Below are 21759 nucleotides of genomic sequence, written 5' to 3' on the forward strand. Positions count from 1 at the left end.
CTGGATTAAAAAAATGTGGTACATATACACGATGGAATACTACGCAGCCATAAAAAAGTACAAAATCATGAATTTCGCAGCAACCTGGGTGGAATTAGTCTATAATACTGAGTGATCTTTCACAGCAACAAAGATCTGAGTATCACATGTTCTCACTCATAAGTGGCCCCTGAACATCTATCGTAATACTATAAGAAAAGGATCGAAAGTGGTGGTAATCTATGGTGGGGGGACAGGGAGGGCAAGGGTGGTGGGATTAACGGTAGTCAATATCTGTCTGGGGACGGGGGGAACCCCTTATCAACAAGGGTGCCAGAAGGATGCATATTTGTATACCTGACCCTTAACTGTACCCCACAATTTTAAAATAAAAAATATGTTTAAAAAAAAAAAGATAGCAACTCTTGGCTGGGCGCGGTCGCTCAAGCCTGTAATCCCAGCACTTTGGGAGGTCAAGGAGAGAGGATTGCCTGAGCCCAAGGGCCCGCGACCAGCCTGGGCAACTTGGTGAGACCTCACCTTTACAATAAATAAAAAAATTAGCAGGGTGTGGTAGGGCACACCTGTAGTTCCAGCTACTTGGAAGGTTGAGGCAGAAGGATCACCTGAGCCCTGCAGGTTGATGCTGGGGTGGCCATGAGCATGCCACTCCACTCCAGCCTGGGCGACAGAGTGAGACTCCAATTCAAAAAAATAAAATAAAATAAAAAGACAGCAACTCCTGTAAGGTAATCTGCTATTAAGTCATAAGTTTTGTTGTTGAGCCGGCATCTCACTCTGTCATTCAGATTGGAGTGCCGTGGTACAATCATGGCTCACTGCAGCCTCCACCTCCTGGACTCAGGTGATCCTTCCACCTCAGCCTCCTGAGTAGCTGGGACTACAGGTGTGTACCATCACACCAGGCTAATTTTTTGATTTTTCTTTGGAGATGAGGTCTCACTTTATTGCCCAGGCTGGTCTTTAACTCCTGGGCTCAAGCAATCCTCCCACCTCCACCTCCTAAAGTGCGGAGATTACAGGCATGAGCCACCATGCCTGGTCTAGTTACAAGTTTAAAGGAGTGATATGGCACCTATCAGAGGACCTGATCTTCAGAGAAGTTAGATTTTTTAATAAAACCTGATTTAGTATATACAGTCAACTATGATTCTTTCCCAGTGATATCTAAGGTCCATGTCCTTCTTCTAATATCTTAATCAGGCTTTGGAAAGAAAACAATGGAAGCCAAGCATATGCCTATAGACAACCAACACCAACTTAGCTATACTTGAGACAGTCCTTATTTATAACCTACTTCTGGCTATGTGCTGCCCCATTACTAAAGTGCAGTACTTACCAATACTTACAAATTCCCAGTTTCCCCACTATCAGGCCACTTCTCTAACTCCTACCTATCACAGCATCAAAAAAGTGCTTCCTGACAAGATACGGCAGATTATGCATTTTTTAGCAATTCACATAACAGTTACATCAAACTGTGTTGGATACAATATTGCTGCTTTTACAGTATGTGGTTATAAGATTTGAACTTACTAATTTTTTTTTTTAAGTTGGAGTCTCACTCTGTCGCCCAGACTGGAGTGCAGTGGCCACTCCCGGCCACCGCAGCCTCGACCTGCTGGGCTCTGGCGATCCTTCCGCCTCAGCCTTCCAAATAGCCAGAATTACAGGCGCGCGCTACCATGCTCGGCTGATTTTTTTATTTATTGTAGAGATGAGGTCTCGCCGCCCAGGTGGGTCTCGAACCCGCGGGCTCAGGCAATCCACTCACCTCAGCTTCCCAAAGTCATGGGATTACAGGCTGAGCCACCGAGCCCAGCTGAACTTGCTAATTTTAACAAGCACACAACAAAGCATTTGTATAAAAGTGATCTACATCCACAGAAATCTTATTATCTACTAAAGAACCTTAAGCTACAAACATAAATTACAGAAAAATCCAAGTAACTTCTAGTTTTTAGTAGTGAGGGAGGGGAAGCTATTAACAGTGACTAAAGTGAAATTTTAAAATTTTTTTAAAATGTGACTTCCACTATTTTTGTCAATAGAATTTTTTTTTAAAAAGGGAACTCTTAAGTAGCTGTCATATCCACCCATCCATTCTTTTCAATGTTATTCCCTTTGTTGGAATCTCATGTCTTAACATTCTAACTGCCTCTTTTAAAAATTTAGGTTTTTTTTTTTTTAACATTTTAACTGCCTCTAAAAGCTTTCTCTGCACTTAAGTCTCTTTCCTCCAAACTTTCTTCTACTAATTGTCTTAATTCTCGAACAAAAAATCTTGGGCAGCACAGCTGTAAGACATATAAAAATGACTTCTTAAAATGTTTTGCTTTAAAAATTTAAAAGCCAGAGTTCTTTTGAAAAATTACTTAATTTAAATGCTAAAAGTTATAATTAACACATAACAAATGTACATATTGATAGGTATAATGAGGTATAATGTGATGTTTCCATGTATGTATATATAGTATAACGACATTCAAGGCTCATCCTAATTTGGCCTCGATTTACTTTTCCAACATTCTACCACTGAAACGTTTAAACTTGCCACACTAGTCTTTAATGCTCCCAGCAAATCCCATGTCTTTGCATGTTAACTAGTTCATGCTATGTCCTAGCATACAATACTTTTCCAATTTTTCTCTATCTACCTATGCAAACCTCTCCCAATTTTCAAAGCCCAGCACAAGTTCTACCTCTTTCCTGAAACTTTTCCCTGCTATTCCAGGTAACAGTTCTATCATATCTACTCTATCTTCCTCTTGTTTGTCCAAACTCCTTGTGGCACTTAACATGCCTTCCATTTTACAAACATCAAGACCTCATGTATCATCCCTTTGTATACATGTCTCTTCTTTGTACTGCTTAAGATATCAAAAGAATAGTTATTAATAATTGTACTCAATAGCCTCAGTACATTCTTACCATAGGATACTAGTCAGCAATAAAAATAAACAAACTGTGTTAGATACATGCAACAACTTGGATGGGTCTCAATTCTTTCAGTCAATCCCCAAAGGTCACATACTATATAATTCCAATTTTTGAGTGGGGGGGGTCGGGGTATCACTCTGTCATTCAGGCTGGAGTGCAGTGGCATGATCATGGCTCACGGCAGCCTTAACCTCCTGGGTTCAGGCGATTTTTCAGCCTTAGCTTCCTGAGTAGATGAGACGAAAGGTGGGTGCCACCATGCTTGGCTAATTTTTCAATTTTTTTGTAGAGATGAGGGCGCACTATGTTGCCCATGCTGGTCTTGAATTCCTGGGCTCAAGCAATTTTCCCACCTCAGCCTTGCAAAGTGCTGGGATTACAGGTGTAAGCCACCATGCCCAGCCTATATGATTCCATTTATAGAACATTCCCAAATAACAAAATTATAGAGATGGTGAACAGATTTAGGGATGATGTGGGAGAGCTGGTGGGTGTGACTATAAAGGGGTAGCACAAGGTAGATCTTTGTGATGATGAAATAGTTCTGCATCTTGATTGTGACTACAGTTATACAAATATACACATGAGATAAATTGATCTAGAGCTATACACTCACATTGTACCAATGTTGAATTCTTGGTTTTGATATTGTACTATAATTAAGATATAACTTCTGGGAAAACTGGGTGAAGGATACACAGGATCTCTCTGTACTACCTTCAAAGCTTCCTATGAATCTGTAATTATTTCAAAAGAAAAAGTAAAAAAGGAACAATATCCAACTTCATATTTATTTCCTAAATATATATATACTTGTTATCTAATTTTATTCAAGTTGAAGACAATCTAGAATTACTGGGATGAAGTAAATTCTGAAAACCTATTTGTGATAACCTAAAAATATCTTAGATCTGAGTAGCTTTTAAAACTTGTGTGCATAAACAAAAACTGCCTCTGGATATGGAGACTAGGAGGTAGGGGATAAGGAATGGGGAGAAAAAAAAGCCATGGGGAGAAAGCTATATTTTCAACCATATACCTTTTGTCTTGAGCTAATTTCAACCATGCACATGTGTTATTTTTAAAGACTGTTTTTATTAAATACTGAGTAAATATAAAATATTTTTTATAAAATACAAGGAATAAATAATTATGATATAGGCCAGGCACGGTAGGTCAATCTGTAATCCCAGTACTTTGGGAGGCCGAGACGAGAGGACTGCCTGAGTCCAAGGGTTTGAGACCAGCCTGGGCAACTTGGTGAGACATTGTCTCTATAATATCTCAAAAAAGTAGCCAGATGTGGTAGCATGCGCCTGTAGTTCCAGCTACTTGGAAGGCTGAGGCAGAATGATCACCTGAGCCCAGCAGGTTGACGCTGGGGTGGCCATGAGCATGCCACTGCACTCCAGCCTGGGCAACAGAGTGAGACTCTGACTCAAAAAAAAAAAAAAGAAAAAGAATTATGATATAATATTTCTAAGCACTCAGTTTAAGAAAAAGAACATTATTATCATTAGCTTTCAAGTCTCTTGTGTATCTTCCATTTCCATTACATTCTCTCCCCCTCAGAGATGATGGATATCCTAAATTTTGTGTTTATCATTCCCTCACCATTCTTTACAGTTTTACCATGCTTGTAACTCTAAATGACCTATCTCTAAACAATATATACTTTAATTTGGAATGATTTTGAACTTAATATAAATGGACTCACTGTATGTATTTTTTCTATCTCTTCTCCTCTACTGAACACTCTGGTGCTGAAATTCATCCATGTTATTGTGTATAACTAATTCATTCATTTCCACTGCTGTAGAATACGCCACATAAATATATCACAATTTATCAAAGAGATCAGTATCCAGCATGTATAAATAGAAACGAGGTATATTGGGACTGAGAAAAAAATACAGCATGATCAATATTACATACACATTTGTATATACACACACACAAACATACAATATATATACTCTACCTGATGTAAATAACTCCGTTTGATTATATTCTTCTACTTAAAATGGCTCTCCATGGCAAAATGTCTCAATATTAAACTCCTCTGCTTGAATATAAGACTGGGATTGATTTTATATATAGTGATGGTACCAATACATATGTTCACAAGAAGTATACATGTGTTTTGGTTATTCCACATTTTCACCATGCAAGTATTACTTTTTCAATTCAAAATACACACACACACACACACACACACACACACACACACACACACACAGTACAGTCTTCTTTTATTCTATATATTATAAACCAAATAAAAATCAGTGAAAATCTAAAAAATACTTATAGTTCCTTCCTTACAGCATAATAGTTAGATATTTATAGAATATCTATTTATACCAAGTAGGATGTAACAACATTATTGAGTAAAATAAAGCAAAAGTAAAAAATGATTACATTAAAAACATGAATAAAATGTATACATGATTTCTAAAAACATAACTTTCAGAAAGCACAACTTACATTCGATGTTGAAAGCCCAACTTTTCCTGGTGACCTGTTCAGAAATAAAAGTAAGGAAGTGTTGAATAGAGGAGGTGAGAAGTACTTCTATACACTTATTACAGACTAGCTCACATTTAAAAAAAATGTGTACATGTTTTGTGATTGAAAAGTCCAATGTTCATATAGAAGATGTGGAAAACATAAAAAGCAGAGAAAATTAAAGTGATTCGTACTTACCACCTAGAGATCTGAGTATATATATACGACATATAATACTATAATAAACATCCTTGTAAGTAAAAATTTGTGTACCTCCATATAAATGCCCTTAAAATAAATTTCTCCAGACATGAGATTGCAGGTCAAAAGTATACAAAATTTTCCAGAATTTTGAGAAAACTTTTTTTGGAGAAACTTTCAAATTGCCAACAACAACAGTTGTACCAATTTACACCCTCACTATTCTATGTATGAATGCCTGTTTATTAATACTCCTGCCAAAAATAATTGTTTTAATATTTTTACCTATCTGATAGGCAAAAGTACATCTCACTGTTGTTTTAATTTGCGCTTCTTTGATTTCTAGTGTAGATGAAAATTTTTATATGCATTTGACATTTACACTGCTTCTAAAGAAATACCAATTTTTGTTCTCAGCTAATTTTTCTACTAAAGCAAAACTCTATTTTTAACCATAGTCTACTTTGGGTATAATAATTTTTAAGAGTAACTTTTTTTTTCTTTTTTAAGATAGAGTCTCACTCTGTTGCTCAGGCTAGAGTGCAGGTACAAGCATGGCTCACTATAGCTTCAAACTCCTATGCTCAAGGGATCTTCCTGCCTCAGCTTCCCAAGTAGCCCAGTTAACTTTTTTGTAGAGACAATGTCTCTCTATGTTGCCCAGACCGTTCTCAAACTCCTGGTTTCAAGTCATTCTCCCACCTTGGCCTCCCACAGTGCTAGGATTATAGGCATGAGTCTCTGTACCTGGCCTAAAAAGTAACTTTTCACCAATTATTTTCCCCCCTTCCTCACATTTTTTTTTCCAAATATGAACAGTGTGATATCTGCTTCAAAAAAGAAAGGAGAAAGACACCCTCATAACCACTTATTATATGTCAGGGTTATGCAGTAAGAAGCAGTTTTAAATAATAAGGCCAGGCATGGTTACTCACACTTGTAATTCCAGTATTTTGGAATTCCAGCCAAGACAGGGGGATCCTTTGAGGTCAGCAATTCAAGACCAGTCTGGGCAACATAAGGAGACCTCATCTCAAAAATTAAAAAAAAAAAATTAGTCTAGTGTGGAGGTGTGCACCTGTAGTTCCAGCCACTTGGGAAGCTGAGGTGGGAGCATCACTTGAGCCCAGCAGATGGAGGCAGCAGTGAGCTACGATGGCGCCACCACACTCCAGTCCAGGCGAGAGTGAGATCCTGTCTCAAAAAAATAAATAATATGACATTCCTAATTTTTTTTGGTAAAATGCAATAATCACAGATGATACAACTCTGGGTTGACAGGTACCTTCAAGACCATCTAATCACATAGCCTCTTTTCATAGCTAAAGAAACTGAGATCCCAAGAGATTGTGACTTTTCCTCAAAGTTATATTTAGGGGCAGAACCTAGAGAAGCATCAAGTCCTACTACCATGTTTTTTATATGCCAAACTGGATAATGACATTCATATAGGAATCCTTAACCTCTAATCAAAACTTAATTCGATTTTTAAAAAATTACTTTTGCATAACAAAAAAAAATCAATGCCTTTATTGAATAGACATTTGTGGAATACCCAATATGCACCAGGATGAGATACATAGATGAATTAGACACAATTCTAGGTTGAAGGGGGGTTTAAAGTTTGTTTACAAAATAAAAAAGGAGGTTTCATAAAACAGTGCCCATTTAACTGCATTGTCAGGTCGATACATATTTGTGTTAACAAAGAACAATTTTCAGCAATGAAAACCTCTATATCATCAGTTATTTGGCTCCCTTGAAAAACCTGCACTACTATGTAGCAAAATTCTGTTTATCCAGAGTTGATTAGGACCAAGGTTATTCCAACCCCCAAAAAGAGAAAGAAGATTCCACACAAACAGATGTCTTAGATAACACAAGTACAATCAAAACAAGAAAAAAATTAAAAAGTAATAACAAAAAACCTTGGAGGGGCTCAAATTTATGTGGTACAAATTCTGAATGTCAATCATCTGAAGCAGAGGCATAAAGGCAAGAGCAAATAAAATTCTTTAAAAAATTAAGCCCCATATGAGGTAGAGAAAGAAAAAAATTGGCCTTTCCCACGACTCACACCTTGAGAAATCTAATCAGGTTTTTTAGTTGTCTGCCAATGAAAAAGAATAGGAAGCCACACTTATCTCTTTTCTATCACTAGTTCCAAAAATAGTACTTTGTCTGTTGATTCACAGGATGAAAGTTATTGACTAATTGTTGACATACATGGAAATATTCCTGATTGATTCTGGTGGGCCTCTACATGTAACTGTGTACAAACTATACAGAGTAATTTATTATTTCCTTTTGAAAAATAAAATAATATAGTAAAAACAGGTTTTTAAGTAGATGAACCTTGCTTGAATATTGTTTCTACCATTCATCTCTCCTATGTGTGATCAAATCATTTAATCATTCAATTTCTCCAAGTCTCAATCTCATCCTCTGTAAAAGGGGGTGAAACCATCTACTTCATAGGACTGCTATGAGGGTGGAGAGAGAGTAACATGGGGCACACATGATAAGCAGTAGTTTCTTCAGAAGTTTTGAATTGCTCCAAATTTCTCAAAGGCGCTTTGGCAGTCTGTCAGTAGTGCGGAGCCTGAGACCAATTTCTGGAACACAGAAAAGGTTCCCTGCAGCCTGTCAAGCTCCAGCCAACTTAACAACAGGGAACATGAAAAAAAAAAGCCAGATTATATTGAGCTGGTGATTAAAATGGGATTCTGCTTTCAACTGGGTGACATGATTAAACAAAAAACTAGTCATAAAAAACACTCATGTTTGAAACATATTTTAAATGTTACAAAGTTGTTAAGGTCTTGGTAGGAAGTAAAACATTTCAAACTGCTATAGCTTCTTCCAATCTATTAAGCCCCAAATTGCCTTTAAGAGGGTAGTCTGTAACACTTTAATTCTTTTGTGATAAATCTTTTTATCCATTTATAGAACATTAGTGCCTAAAAGGTGAAAGCATATTTGTTATTTGCAAAGTTAGTTAAAATGCTTTGCATCATGGGACAAGATGAAAAAAGAACAACTCATTTCACTATAAGATGCAGTAAATCATTATTTAGTATTACCACACAAAGCTTTCCTAATAGGGACCACGTTAATAATAAGACAATGGCCATCATTTATTAAGCATGTGCCAAAAACTGTGCTAACACATGTTTTAACTTTTTTGGTCCTCACAACCTTCCTATTAGGCTATTAAATAGGTAGTTATATTACTTTCCAATGTTTACAGAACAAAAAACTGAGGTTTGGGTCAAATTAGATCACTTAAATTGCAGCTAGTAAACAGTAGGACCAGAATGTGACCCTAGGGAGTCTGACTCCAGCACTCATTCTCTCAACCACTTTGCGATATTGCCTCCTCTCTGAGTAAGGTCTTAAAAGACAATGGTTATGAAAATACTGTAACTGGTGGTGTGTATGAGCACCAGAGTAAAGGCAATTAGTGCTGCTTCTTGAGTTGTACTAAACTGATTAAGTCAAAAGGCTCTGAATCCTGCCCTGCCTTAACAACTACAATGAACACTTAATTGCCTTGGCACTGCCAGGGAATGAAATAATTAAATGTACAATGTGTAAAATTTCCAGAGAGATGAAGCTTTTCTCTAAGTGCCAAACTTGACAATATTTTAACTATTTTTTAATTTAAAATTCAAAAGCAGCTTGTAAGTAAGTATATCAGTTGGCTAAGCCTTGCAGTTTTGGTAATCATTCCCTTGAAAATACACTCTTAAAGGATACATACACAATTTTCCCTTTCTTCCTTAATTATCATGCTCAAATACTATATTTTAATACAATAATGCCCTCTGGGACCCTAAATTGTAGAGGATTTATTTGCCTTCACACTAAAGGACCTTAAGTTACTATGCTTGGAATGCCTGTGTTTTATGGTTTTGTATTTCCTTCCCCACTTTAAGTGGTCACTTTTTACAGTTGGCCATGTGCCTGCATTTAAAAGCTTTCTTCCCACCTCCCGTCTAATTCTTGCTCTTAATTTGCATTGAGCTGGGAACTTGATTTTTTTTTAATGGAATTGTATGGTAAAGGAAGAATCTAAGGATTCTAGGGTCTCCCCAAGAAACTTTATATACATAACCTTAGTTTGGACTTTGCGGTGCATTTTTAAAAACAAACAAAAAAACCCTGAACTGCTCAGAGGCTTTTTAAGTGCTTAGTTCTTGTTTTCAGCTGTATCTGAGAATTGTCATTACCAAAGAAGAGGTGTTACTAGTCTTTGGTATCCTTGGACAACTTAACTCTTCTCTGTAACTCGGTCTCAAATTTTAAAGTAGAGATAATAACATTAGACTATTTCAGTGTTTATGTGCCGAAAGAATACAACTATTCATGTTCAAGTTTGGGAATGGAAGAGAAAAATGGGTGATAGATGTCACAAAAATTAAATTCTACTCTTGGCTCTCCCACCAACTAGCTGAATGATCTTAAGCAAGGGTTTTGGAGTTCATGTAATTTTAGGAAGTTTTATCTTAAGGCCCCTTAAATATATATAAATAATGAAGATATATAAATATATAAATGATAAATGTATATAAATATATATTTTCAGGAGTAAATATATAATTTATACCATAACTAATGATCTACATTTTATATCCTCTAATTTCCCTTAAATTGGAGACATAGTATATAAAATGCTGACATAATCTTCCAAACACACACCCAGAAATGTACAGTAATACTCTACTACATCTAGTTAACTAGAAAAATATTTCCTCAAAATATGTTGTAGATACTAAATAAGGCAAAATAGATTTCTTCTTTTTACATATTAAGGTCAGTAATTTTTCCCAGAAAAAGTCCAAATGTCTATATAAAATGACTTTATTATACCCCACACAAGTAGAAAATCTTTCAGAAAACCCTGAAGCTACATGTAGACATATTTAAGTATTGGTGGTATACCCCATTTTAAAGAAAATCTAACAAAGCAAAATGAGTGCTTCAAAAGTTCTTCTTTCATTTCAGAATGTTTCATCATAAGGTATTCTTTAAATCAAGTATTCTTGATGCATTTAAATATCTGATTAACAGTCTTATTTAAATAACAAATACGCTTCTTACAAAGTTGAACAACATAACTTTAAAGAACTAAGCTACTTTGCTCACCTAATAGCAAAAGCAAACCAAGACAAAAAACTTCTAACATATTTAATACTAATTACAAAGAAAATCTTAAAATTATTTTTAAATTGTAAATAATAATTATATATATTTACGGGATACAATGAGATGTTTTGATATATGAATGCATTGTGAAAATGATTAAGTTAAGCTAATTAATACATTCTTCACCTCACATACTGATCATTTTTTTGTGGTGAGAATATTCAAAATTTACTCTCAGCCATTTTGAAATATACATCATTATTAATTATATAGTTACTATGCTGAGCAATAGATCTCCAGAATGTATCCTCCTATCTAACTAAATCTCTGTATTTGACCAGTATCTCCCCATTTCCCAGCTGCGCCCTTCCCTTCCCTAGTCCCTGGCAACCCCCACTCTACTCTATGCTTCTATGAGATCAATGTTTTTAGATTCTACATATAAGTAAGATCATGCAGTAGTTGTCTTTTTGTGTCTGGTTAATTTCATTTAACATAACGCCCTCTAGATTCATCCATGGTGTCACAAATGATAGGATTTCCTTCTTTTTTTTTTTTGAGTTGGAGTCTCACTCCATTACCCAGGCTGGAGTGCGGTGGCATACTCATGGCCAGTACAGTGTCAACCTGCTGGGCTCCGGTGATCCTTCCCTGTCAGCCTTCCAAATAGCTGGAACTACAGGCGTGTGCTACCACGCCCAGATAATTTTTGATTTATTGTAGAGATGAGGTCTCACCAAGTTGCCCAGGCGGGTCTTGAACCCGCGTATTTTTTTTATTTTAAAGGCTGAACAGTATTCCACTGTGTGTATATACCACAATGGAATATATACTTGAATATTAACCTCTTATCAGATTATGGCTTACAAATATTTTCTTACAATCTATTGGCTGTCTCTTCACTGTTAATTGTTTCCTTTGCTGTGCAGAAGCTTTTTAGTTGGATACAATCCCATCAGTCTATTTTTGTTTTTTTCGTCTGTGCTTTTGGGGTCAAAACATTGTGGTGGTGATTTTGCAGGATAGTAAAGGAATTATTTTTCTTTTATAAACTCTGACCTGATCTACTGATAACCTTTATATTATATTTAGATACCTGTGGCAAAATTTCATACAAATAATAAGGTCATTACTCCCCAGAAAAAGTGCCTAGTCACTGGGATATGGATCTGATGACAATAACTGCAACTTAACCCAAAAGTTACCTACTGATTTTCCATAGGAAGCAAAATGTCAAATCCTTTATAAACTCTGACATAATAGTACTATAATAGTGCTGCATTCAACAATTCCAGCAAAAGGTACCAATATATAAGCAAAGCAGCATTTCATTAACTCTCTTAGATTGCTCCACTTTGGAACTTCCTAAACCTGAGTCTCTAATTCAGTATGTTAAGAACAGTATTCACATACTTCATAGAAACAAAAATCTATCTAACAGAAAAAATATATATATTTTTAAGAGATTTGAATGCAACATAACAACTATGGTTTTTCAAACACAGTTGTTCACAGTGATCATATTACCTACTGATGTTACTTGGTGTAAAAGAAATTTACAGTAATATTTTTCAAAATACTAAAAGGATTTTCAAAAAATCAGTCAAAAGAATGAATTTTTAGTGTTTAATAAAATCTTAAGAATCATTTAGGCCGGGCTCGGTGGCTCAGCCTGTAATCCCGCGCCTTTGGGAGGCTGAGGTACTCTGAGTGGATTGCCTGAGCCCGCAGGTTCGAGACCCGCCTGGGTAGCGAGACCTCATCTCTACAATAAATAAAAAAATCAGCCGGGTGTGGTAGCGCATGCCTGTAATTCTGGCTACTTGGAAGGCTGAGGCAGAAGGATCACCAGAGCCCAGCAGGTCGAGGTCCAGTCTGGGCAACAGAGTGAGACTCCAACTCAAAAAAAAAAGAATCATTTAGACCAACTATCTCATTTTACATGTGAGAAAAATGAAACTAAATCAGTTTAAATTAACCCCTTAATTCAACATTTACCTATTGTTTCCACTTACCAGGCAGGTTGCTAGACACTGAGTATAAAGTAGTAAACAAAACAAACATGGTCCTTGCCATCTTAGAGCTTATGCTAAGATCTAGTGAGGACTAAGACCCAAGTTTCTATCCTGGTTCCAGTAATCCAATGCAGCCTATTTATTCTAGTAGTGCTAATGTCCTTTCAAGGTTTCACATAGGTATTCAGTCAGATGAAACTGTGGCCTTTTATTAAGGCCTTGATTTATCTAGAAGTACCACCACAAATTTCCCAGGGAAAGCCTGGGGGTCCCAGAGACTAAAAGGACAACATGACATCAATCTGTTAGTAGAAAAACTATAACATTAGCTACACAATAAAAGAACAAGTTTTAGTCCTGAATCTGCCAGTAATAATCTGTGTGACAATAAAAATATTTCAGGGGGGCTTTTCCAACATTTACTTGTGAATATTTCAAACTTATACAAAATTGAGAGAATAATATTATGAACCCACATATATAACATGTTGATTATGTTCATGATATCAATACTCCTCCCTCCACTCCCCTGCCAGATTATTTTGAAGCAAATCCCAGAAATGATTTCATTTTTAACCATAAACATTTCAGTATTCATCTAAAAAGGATACAGATTTCTCTTTAAAACAAAACTATCATCATAAAGTTATGATGATACTTTAACACCATCATAAAGTTTAACAATTCCTTATTATTACAGTATATGTTATTGTATATACTATATATCATACCCTGGATTTAAGCACTTAATTTTCTAACCGACTTGATGTTCTTACTAATGTCTTAGAGGACACTGATGGCATGGGAATATCTACCAAATTTGCAGATGACACAAAGTTGGGAGGGACAGGTATACTGGCTGACAAGATCCAAATATATATCATATATAATGTGTTATTATATACAATTCAGATTTCCCAGACTGCCTCAATTTTTAAAAGTTGGTTCATTTCAATCAAAGTCCATACATGGCAATCAGTTTATAAAGCAGTAGGTTCCCCTTCAATCTCTTATTTCTTACAATTCGTAAGTTGAAGAAAGTAGGTTGCTCATCCTGTAGAAATTCTCATGGTCCGAATTTTGTTGATTGCATCTCCGTTGTGTCAAGTCATAAGAAATATTTTAAAGGAAAACATGCAGGAGAGATTGGAAGGACAGAATAGGCACATATCCAAGGAATATTGCAAAAACCTGTAAGAACAGTATCAGAAATGTTGGCACTTAAGAATGTGCTAAGCTTTTTAAAAATACCAGAGGCAAAGATTTTCTTTAATTTATACTCAGAACAAGCACATCAAAAAGAAATTGCAGGCTGCTTATATGTGGATAAATATACATTATTATAATATAAAAGGCTGTCTCAATTTTTTTTCCAGTTAAGATAACTGATAGTCAAACAAGAAAGGGAAAAACAAATTACAGAATGAGGAAATTGAAACCCAAAGCATTCAAGGAGATAAAAGTGCCTAACTCTTCTAAATGAGTTAAGTTTTACTGTCCCAGACAAATTATACCCCAATGTATCTGAGAATTTTTAGAGCTCAATTCCCATCGAAAATCTTTGAAGACTCAGGGAAAGTGGAAGAGGATTCTGTAAGGAAAACACTAATAGTTAACACTGGAAAGCAGGTAGATGCCACAAACTATAGACAGATTAACTTGACGTCAATACCAACCAAACTTCCTAAACACATTGTTAAAGGGTCCAAGGGCCCTAGGCAGGGGAGAAAGATGTTCATTAAGAGTTAGCAAACATTCAGCCAATCATGCAAAATTTACTTAATTTCCTTTTTTAAAAATGGTTACCGGCCTAGAATATAAAGGGAATACTGTATATTAAAAAATCTGTATTTAAGGACTAAATTTTCTATCACTTGACGTTCTTATGTCAAGAGGATCTTGGAGAAGGACCTTGGAGACCTTGGAGGAGGACACTGATGGCATAACTACCAAATTTGTTGATGACACAAATTTGGGAGGGATAGGTAAATAAACTGGCTGACAAGATCCAAAAATATTTCAACAAGCTAGAACAATGGATCAAATATTAACAGAATTAAATGTAGTAGGGATAAATGTAAAATGCATGATGGGGGAGACATGGCTTAACAGCAAATCATGTGAAGATATATAGGCATTTTTGTTGATTGTTCAGACAGACTATAAAGACTTTCATATGACTTCCAAAGAGCTAATGTGCTCTTCGGTTGAAATGACAGAACTATCACATCCAGAGCAACTCGAGTGGTACATTCTACTCTATTTCTCACTGATAAGAGCACACATAAAAACACTGTACACTATTTGAGATACATTCTAAAAGGAACACTGTTGAAATAGAACGTGTCTGAAAGAGAGAAACCAATTTGGTAAATGTTCTAGAAACTGAGTGGAATGATATGAAGAACTAAGGTTGGCTAACCTGGAGAAGATAAGGAAGAAAAGTAGTTGTCTTCAAATGTCTGAAGCACCATATAGCAGAACTAGGATTAAGAGTAGAAGTTACAATGGGGTAGGCTTTTTTTGTTCAACCTAATGAACTTAATAACAACTGGAGTTTAGAAACAGGAACCAGCTGCTTCCTGGATAAAGCATTCAAGCAGAAATTGAATTATATCTTTTTTTCTTTGAGTTGGAGTCTCACGTCGTCACACAAGCTGGAGTGCAGTGGCACACTCACGGCCACCCCAGCGCAGAAATGCTGGGCTCTGGTGATTCTTCCACCTCAGTCTTCCAAGTAGCCGAACTACAGGTGCACAGTACCATGCCTCGCTAAGTTTTGTAAAGACGAGGTCTCGCCAAGTTGCCTGGGTTGGTCTCAAACCCACAGGCTCAGGCAATCCACTCGCCTCGGCCTCCCAAAAGTGCTGGGATTACAAACTGAGCCACCGAGCCCGGCCTGAATGATATCTTAACAGGGATATTGCAAAAGCTGGAACAGACCACCTCTAGGGTCCCTTGCTTCTATTTCCAAAGCCACAGTTTCTCTACTCCTCAGTTTACCTGACTGTAAAATGAAGGAGCTGAACTAGTTGAGCCCTCAGGTCCCTTCATTCAGTCAACAAATCCTTGTTAGTTGTCTACCCTGTACCAGGCACTGCTAGGCATTTAAAAATAAAGAAAGATGAAAAAGACCCAGCCTTCAAGAGAGGTCACAATCTGGTAGGTTGAGGCAAATACACAAACAGATAATTTCAATACAATGGGGCAATAAGAGACAAAACAAGCACATGATATCCTGGAAGCACAGAGGAGGGGTGCCTAAGCATGTGTTTAAGAGGGGGAAGGGGATGTATTTGGATAAGTTTCCTGGAATAGCCCTTTTAGCTACTTTTACAGTAGAAAATTATAGAAGTCTCCAGAGAAGAAGTGCTTTAAAGCGTTAAACAAATGTACACAAAACCTTCAGCTAAATGCTCTAAACTGGCATCCGCTAAAGATGAATTTTTCTGCTTACTGATGGTTATTATAGACTGTCTTAACTGTTCTCACATGGGAGAAGTTGGAAATCTAATTTTTAAAAGTTAATCAAGGAGACCAGAGCTCTCTGTGACTTTTGTTCTAGGAACCCTAACATTTTCAGGTCATTTGATTTAATCAAGTTTTACACATGCTTGAGCTGTTTTTTTCTTTCCTTTAACTTGGCATATAGTACATCTTAACACTTAGTAATCTTCCCAAGTAAAGACAAAACTCAAGCTTCACCACTGCAGAGATCAAGTAATAAAAATGATATTTTCATAAACCAAAGAGTTTAATTATTTTAGATATATTACAGCAGATAAGCAATCATTCTAGAATCTATTAATTACTTGATATGATCTTTAGGAAGCTGGTGAATGCCTCTTGTCCTTACTTTTTGGATTTTGGATTTATTTTAGAAGTATATACACTTAAACTTTGCATACAGTTTTCATCATACATGCGTGTCCGTAAACAGTGTATTATTGTTTTATTTTTAAGCTTTGTTTTCACTAATACACTTCCAAATAAAAAGGCGTTGGACACTAAAATAAACAGCATTGAACTAAAAAAACAAAACAAAACAAAAAGCAACTTAGTATTCCTGTCAGAGTAAAGGCTACTCTTGTCATTGTAAATTGTATGTAATATCTAACTGTGCCTATATCTACTATTCTCCTGTTTCTCCCCAACCTAGGATTGCCAGATTTAGCAACTAAAAATATAGGACACCCAGTTAAATTCCAATTTCAGATAAACAACAAATATATTTTTAGTATGCTTATCTGAAATTGGAATTTAACTGAATGTCCTGTACTTTATCCAGCAACTGTACTCTACCCCCACATTAATTAGATGGGCAATTAATCCTATGATCTGTTAGTATGTGATAAAGGAACAAAACAAGAGGAATTGCATGGCCAATGTCATTGCATAAATATTCATCTACGTATTCAATAGTGTTCACTGAACAGGGAAAAATTTGCATATGTGTTTTCATTCAGAGCTCTTCCAGACAGTGCATTCATTGTATATGCTCAAATACAAATACCATGTATATGGTATTATACACATTTATCAAAAACGCTCAGTGAAGAACAGGAAGGTGTATCACCAGCTTTATTATTTTGGCCTAGACTGTCCCCCCCAAAATAAGATGGATACTGTAAATCCATTGATAAAATCTCTAGATATATAAATTATTTATAAAGATATTGATATGAAACTGTCCTCAGTCAGCATGTTCAAAACGAGGTTAATCTATATAGGTCAAATAAACGCAAACAAACAACTATCTAAATAAATATCAATTAGAACTATGTTGTCATTAAAAAAGGGATTCAGTTACTACATATACAAAGTCACTTTAGGACACTTTCCTCACTTTATAAAAAGAATATTACAAATATTCCAGTTATATTATTTCTATATCAATCAAATACCTTCTGCAATATGAAGCAGAATGTGCTTCTCAATTCTGTCAATGTATAATCTCAACATCCTCCTACAACCTGAGGCACTAATAGCTCCAAGATTTGAATGACAATCGATACAAGGGTGTATTAAGAACCCATATAGATTAGATTCCCCAAATAGAAGCTAGTCGCGCTGTCGTGCCTGGCTTACGTCAAAACCCACATTTTGAAATCAGCTACTGATAGGGCTGACTACAGTAGGAATCCAGCTTGGGTTTTCAGATCTTCCACCGGTATTTTCTTCTCAAAGGCAATTACTGGATCACCTTTTCCATCTTAAACTCAGATCTGCAACAGTCATGCACTAAGGCCTTAAGGCAATCAAGATTTAAAATCATGGTATAAGTGTTTAAGTCTACTTAAAAAAAAACAAAAACAAAACAACTTCGAATTTCTGTTGCTTCAAAGAGTCAGAGCCCATAAGCCATCCTACGGCTAGTTTCTCAGCCATTAGCTATATACAGATCCTTCTGCCTCTTGGGCTTGGTGTTTCTCTACTCCTTACCTGAGGGTTATCTGAAAACAAACACACAAATCGGTCTGGAAACTGGGAGGAATCAATGTGCAAATTAAACCTACATTTGCCACCTGCTTCATATTCAACTAAAAAACTAGGAACTCAAAGAACCACCTCCTAAAGTACAAAAATAAAATATAAGAGCAATCTCATCCCCATTTTCTAGACTTCTCATTACACTCAAAGAAAAGAATATACCAAAACACACAGAATAACAGATGAACAAGGTCTTTTCTTTTTCTGTCAGTAAGAAGACATTTTTTTTTTTTTGGCTCAGAGGAAAAAAGGTGGTTGGCTCTGAAGAAGCCTCTTGTCAGGTTGTAAAATTTGTAAAGACTCCTAAAGAGGTAAAAAGGAGCGACAACATGGAAGGAGGGAGTACAGAGTGAGTCAGCTGGAATAAAGCTGGTTGCTTGGGAAACATTTTTCTTACAGGAAAGTGACTACAAAAAGTTTAATGGGGAATTACCCGACAGCTTGATTTTTTTCTCTCTCTCTTCCTTTGCCATAAGGAAAATATAAAAAACAAGCTTAAGCAGTGCTTCAAGAAACTGAATCAAGCAGAGCAAAGAACAGCTTGCCTATACAAAGAAGGCGTTGGAACTCTAAGGTCCTTGAGGTGAACAGGATATGAGCACAGATAAGGCCTTAGCCAGTCATTAAAATAAGCAGCTAATTAAAGGGTTTTGATTTCTGAAGCCCAGCAACCTGAAACAGTAAGATCTGATAGCAAACTAAGACCAACACTAAAGTGCTAAGTCTAAACAGGGAATCAGAAGATGTCTGGTGCTCAGAAAATACTTACCAAGAATCCCCATCCCCCACCCCAGGCCAGGCAGGGAAACAACAACAAAAAAGAAGCATAAAGCAAAAATGAAAACCACCCAACCAACCTCAAGTTGAACCAAAAATTAAAAAAAAGTTCAAATTTAGAGAACAAGAGACTGTTTTGCTTTTTAAAAAATCTTCCTCTAAGTGCACACCTTTAAAAATTTGGTATGCAGTACTGTATACTGAGTTGAAATGTATATATTGATTGTATTAATTATATATTCTTGTGGAAAGTGTTATGTAATTCTATGCTAAACGTGAAAACCCCCATAGAAGGCTAGGAAGTCAAGAAGCACCTTCAACTTAAAAACAGCACTACTTAAATTGAAGAAATGGCATCTTAGAGAAAAATTACCTGCTGACCTTTCAAACTCAAATTTGTGACAGTATTACTCCCACTGTCATAGTCCTATTTTAAGTTGGCTACTACCAAAAGTGACGATCTCAACTAAAACTGAAGAGTCTAAAAGCACAGGAAAAAATAAGTGCTAGGTAATCACAAATTAGTCTGATTTTCCTAGTACATTCTCAAATGTCAAGTTTTTACTAGGCAGCAGAAAACAGAAATCACTCAAATTTTCCTAGATACAAGATAATATGGGTTTATTAACAATATTAACCAAAAGCTGAGAATATTGTTGTAACAATTATGTAACAGGGAATTAGCTGAACCTTCAAGATGTGAATTACTACTTCTATTATCCTTTGAAAGGACATTTAAGTTTTAAAACTATGAAAGCCTAAAAGAAGACTATATCTAAAAATTCCTAATTACTTTATCAATATTAATAGAAATAGTGAGAAAACTTGGAATAATGGCTCTATATTTTTTGAAGGGTTTTGTGGCAATATTTCTAAATGATTTAATGAAATCAAAAGAAACTGGGCCAAGCGCAGTAGCTCATACCTGTAATCCCAGCACTTTGGGAGGCCAAGGTGAGAGGATTGCTGAAGCCCATGGGTTCCAGACCAGCCCAGCCCAAACACAGTAAGACCTGTTCTCGACAAAAAAAAAAAAAAAAAAAAAAACTAAAAATTAGGTGGGTGAGAATTGCCTGAGCCCAGGAGATAGAGGCTGTGGTGAGATGTGATCATGCCACTGCCCTCCAGCCTGGGAGACAGAGTAAGATCCCAACTCAAAAAGAAAGAAAGAAACTGTTGTGAAATATAAATTTGTTCACATGTAGAGTAATTATAAACTTTAAGTAGACCTTCAAATAACTAAATCTTGTCTAAAATTACAACTTTACTTTTCAAAAATGATTTATGTAATATAGTTGTATGCCATATTCCTAAAAGAACAGCTTGATAATATATTTACTGACAAAATAACAAAAAACATCATTTCCCTGCGCCTACTCAAGACTTCTAAATTAAAAACATTCTACTCTATATGTTTAGAACAATTCAATAAATAACTACATCAAAACAATAACTCCAGGGTAAGGCAGCTATATTACAATGCTCCAATTTGTCAAAGTAGTTAGAATAAAAGTCATACCTATTAATGACTTAATTGTTAGTAAAATCAAGACAGAAACATAGAACTAAATTTATGCCTACCTGGAAAAATCAATACCTAATGCAATCATGCTGAATCACTTTGTTACTTACTTTTAAAAGAGTAAAAAAACAAGATGTTAGGCTACAGGTTGTATTACAGAAGCTTTATCAAGCTAATGTGCTAATATGATTTTGTAAGTTATCTAAAACATTCAACAAAGTACTAATTTTTTTTTTTTTTTTTTTGAGACAAGGTCTCACTGTCTCCCAAGGTGGAGTGCAGTGGCAGCACAATCATGGCTCATTGCAGCCTCAAACTCCTAGGCTCAGGAGATGCTCCTACTTCAGCCTCCAAGTAGCTGGGACTACAGGTGTGTGCCATCACCCCTAGCTAATGTTTGTTTGTTTGTTTGTTTGTTTGTTTGTTTTGGTAGAGATGAGGTCTCACCATGTTGCAGAGGCTGGTCTTGAACTGTAATCAGTGGGATTACAGGCATAAGCCACCATACCTGGAGGTATTTATCTTAAGTAAATGCCAGTAACTTCTAAATAAAAACTAGCACTCTAAAGCACTTGTCACAATCCCTCTTTTAAAAAATTTAAATTGATCAATTCTATTATCAGTGAGTTGATTCTTCAGACTTCAAACTTCTTTGCTTTTCCTCTTCTGAGTTCAGTGTTCATCACCAAAGATGAGCAGAACAAAACTCAAACCACACCATTTTTTTAAAATTAAAGAAAACCTTGTTATTATCTCTGATAAAAGGTTTGATGGGAAAGGAAATTGTAAACTAATTACTGAACTGAGATTCTGGTGTAACTAGTAGCTTTTAATTATTCATATTCTCCCTCAATATCATGAATAATATAAAACCAAACAAATTTTAGTTAGATTTATTATTAAGCACTTTATTTTATACATTCAATTTCTATGTTTACACTTGAATATATTTCTTCGTTCTACACTTGAATTTCTACTTCTGCATTCCTTTATGAAATATGTATCAAGAACTTGATAAATACTCTAGAAAAATCTTAAATTACCTATTAATAGAATGCTTACCTACATAAAACATCCTGAAGGCCAAGTTTAAGCCCTTTATTATTTATTATAAAAAAGATGATTCAATCTTATTTACATCTTAAATAGTAGTTACTGATA

General features: G+C 35.7%; 1 protein-coding gene across 3 annotated transcripts in view; it reads right to left on the reverse strand.

The window, feature by feature from the left end:
- The window catches only part of WDR44 (WD repeat domain 44), a 77184-nt gene that overhangs the window by 45019 nt on the left and 10406 nt on the right, over nt 1-21759 (reverse strand). For all 3 annotated transcript variants that reach the window (XM_021712286.1, XM_021712285.1, XM_008057946.2), the window contains exon 2: nt 5425-5458. In XM_021712286.1, coding sequence (XP_021567961.1) covers nt 5425-5458 — 34 coding nt within the window. The remainder of the gene's footprint in view (nt 1-5424; nt 5459-21759) is intronic.

Source organism: Carlito syrichta, unplaced genomic scaffold (assembly GCF_000164805.1).
Source record: "Carlito syrichta isolate Samal-C Ts95f unplaced genomic scaffold, Tarsius_syrichta-2.0.1 Scaffold303164, whole genome shotgun sequence".
Taxonomy (NCBI): domain Eukaryota; kingdom Metazoa; phylum Chordata; class Mammalia; order Primates; family Tarsiidae; genus Carlito; species Carlito syrichta.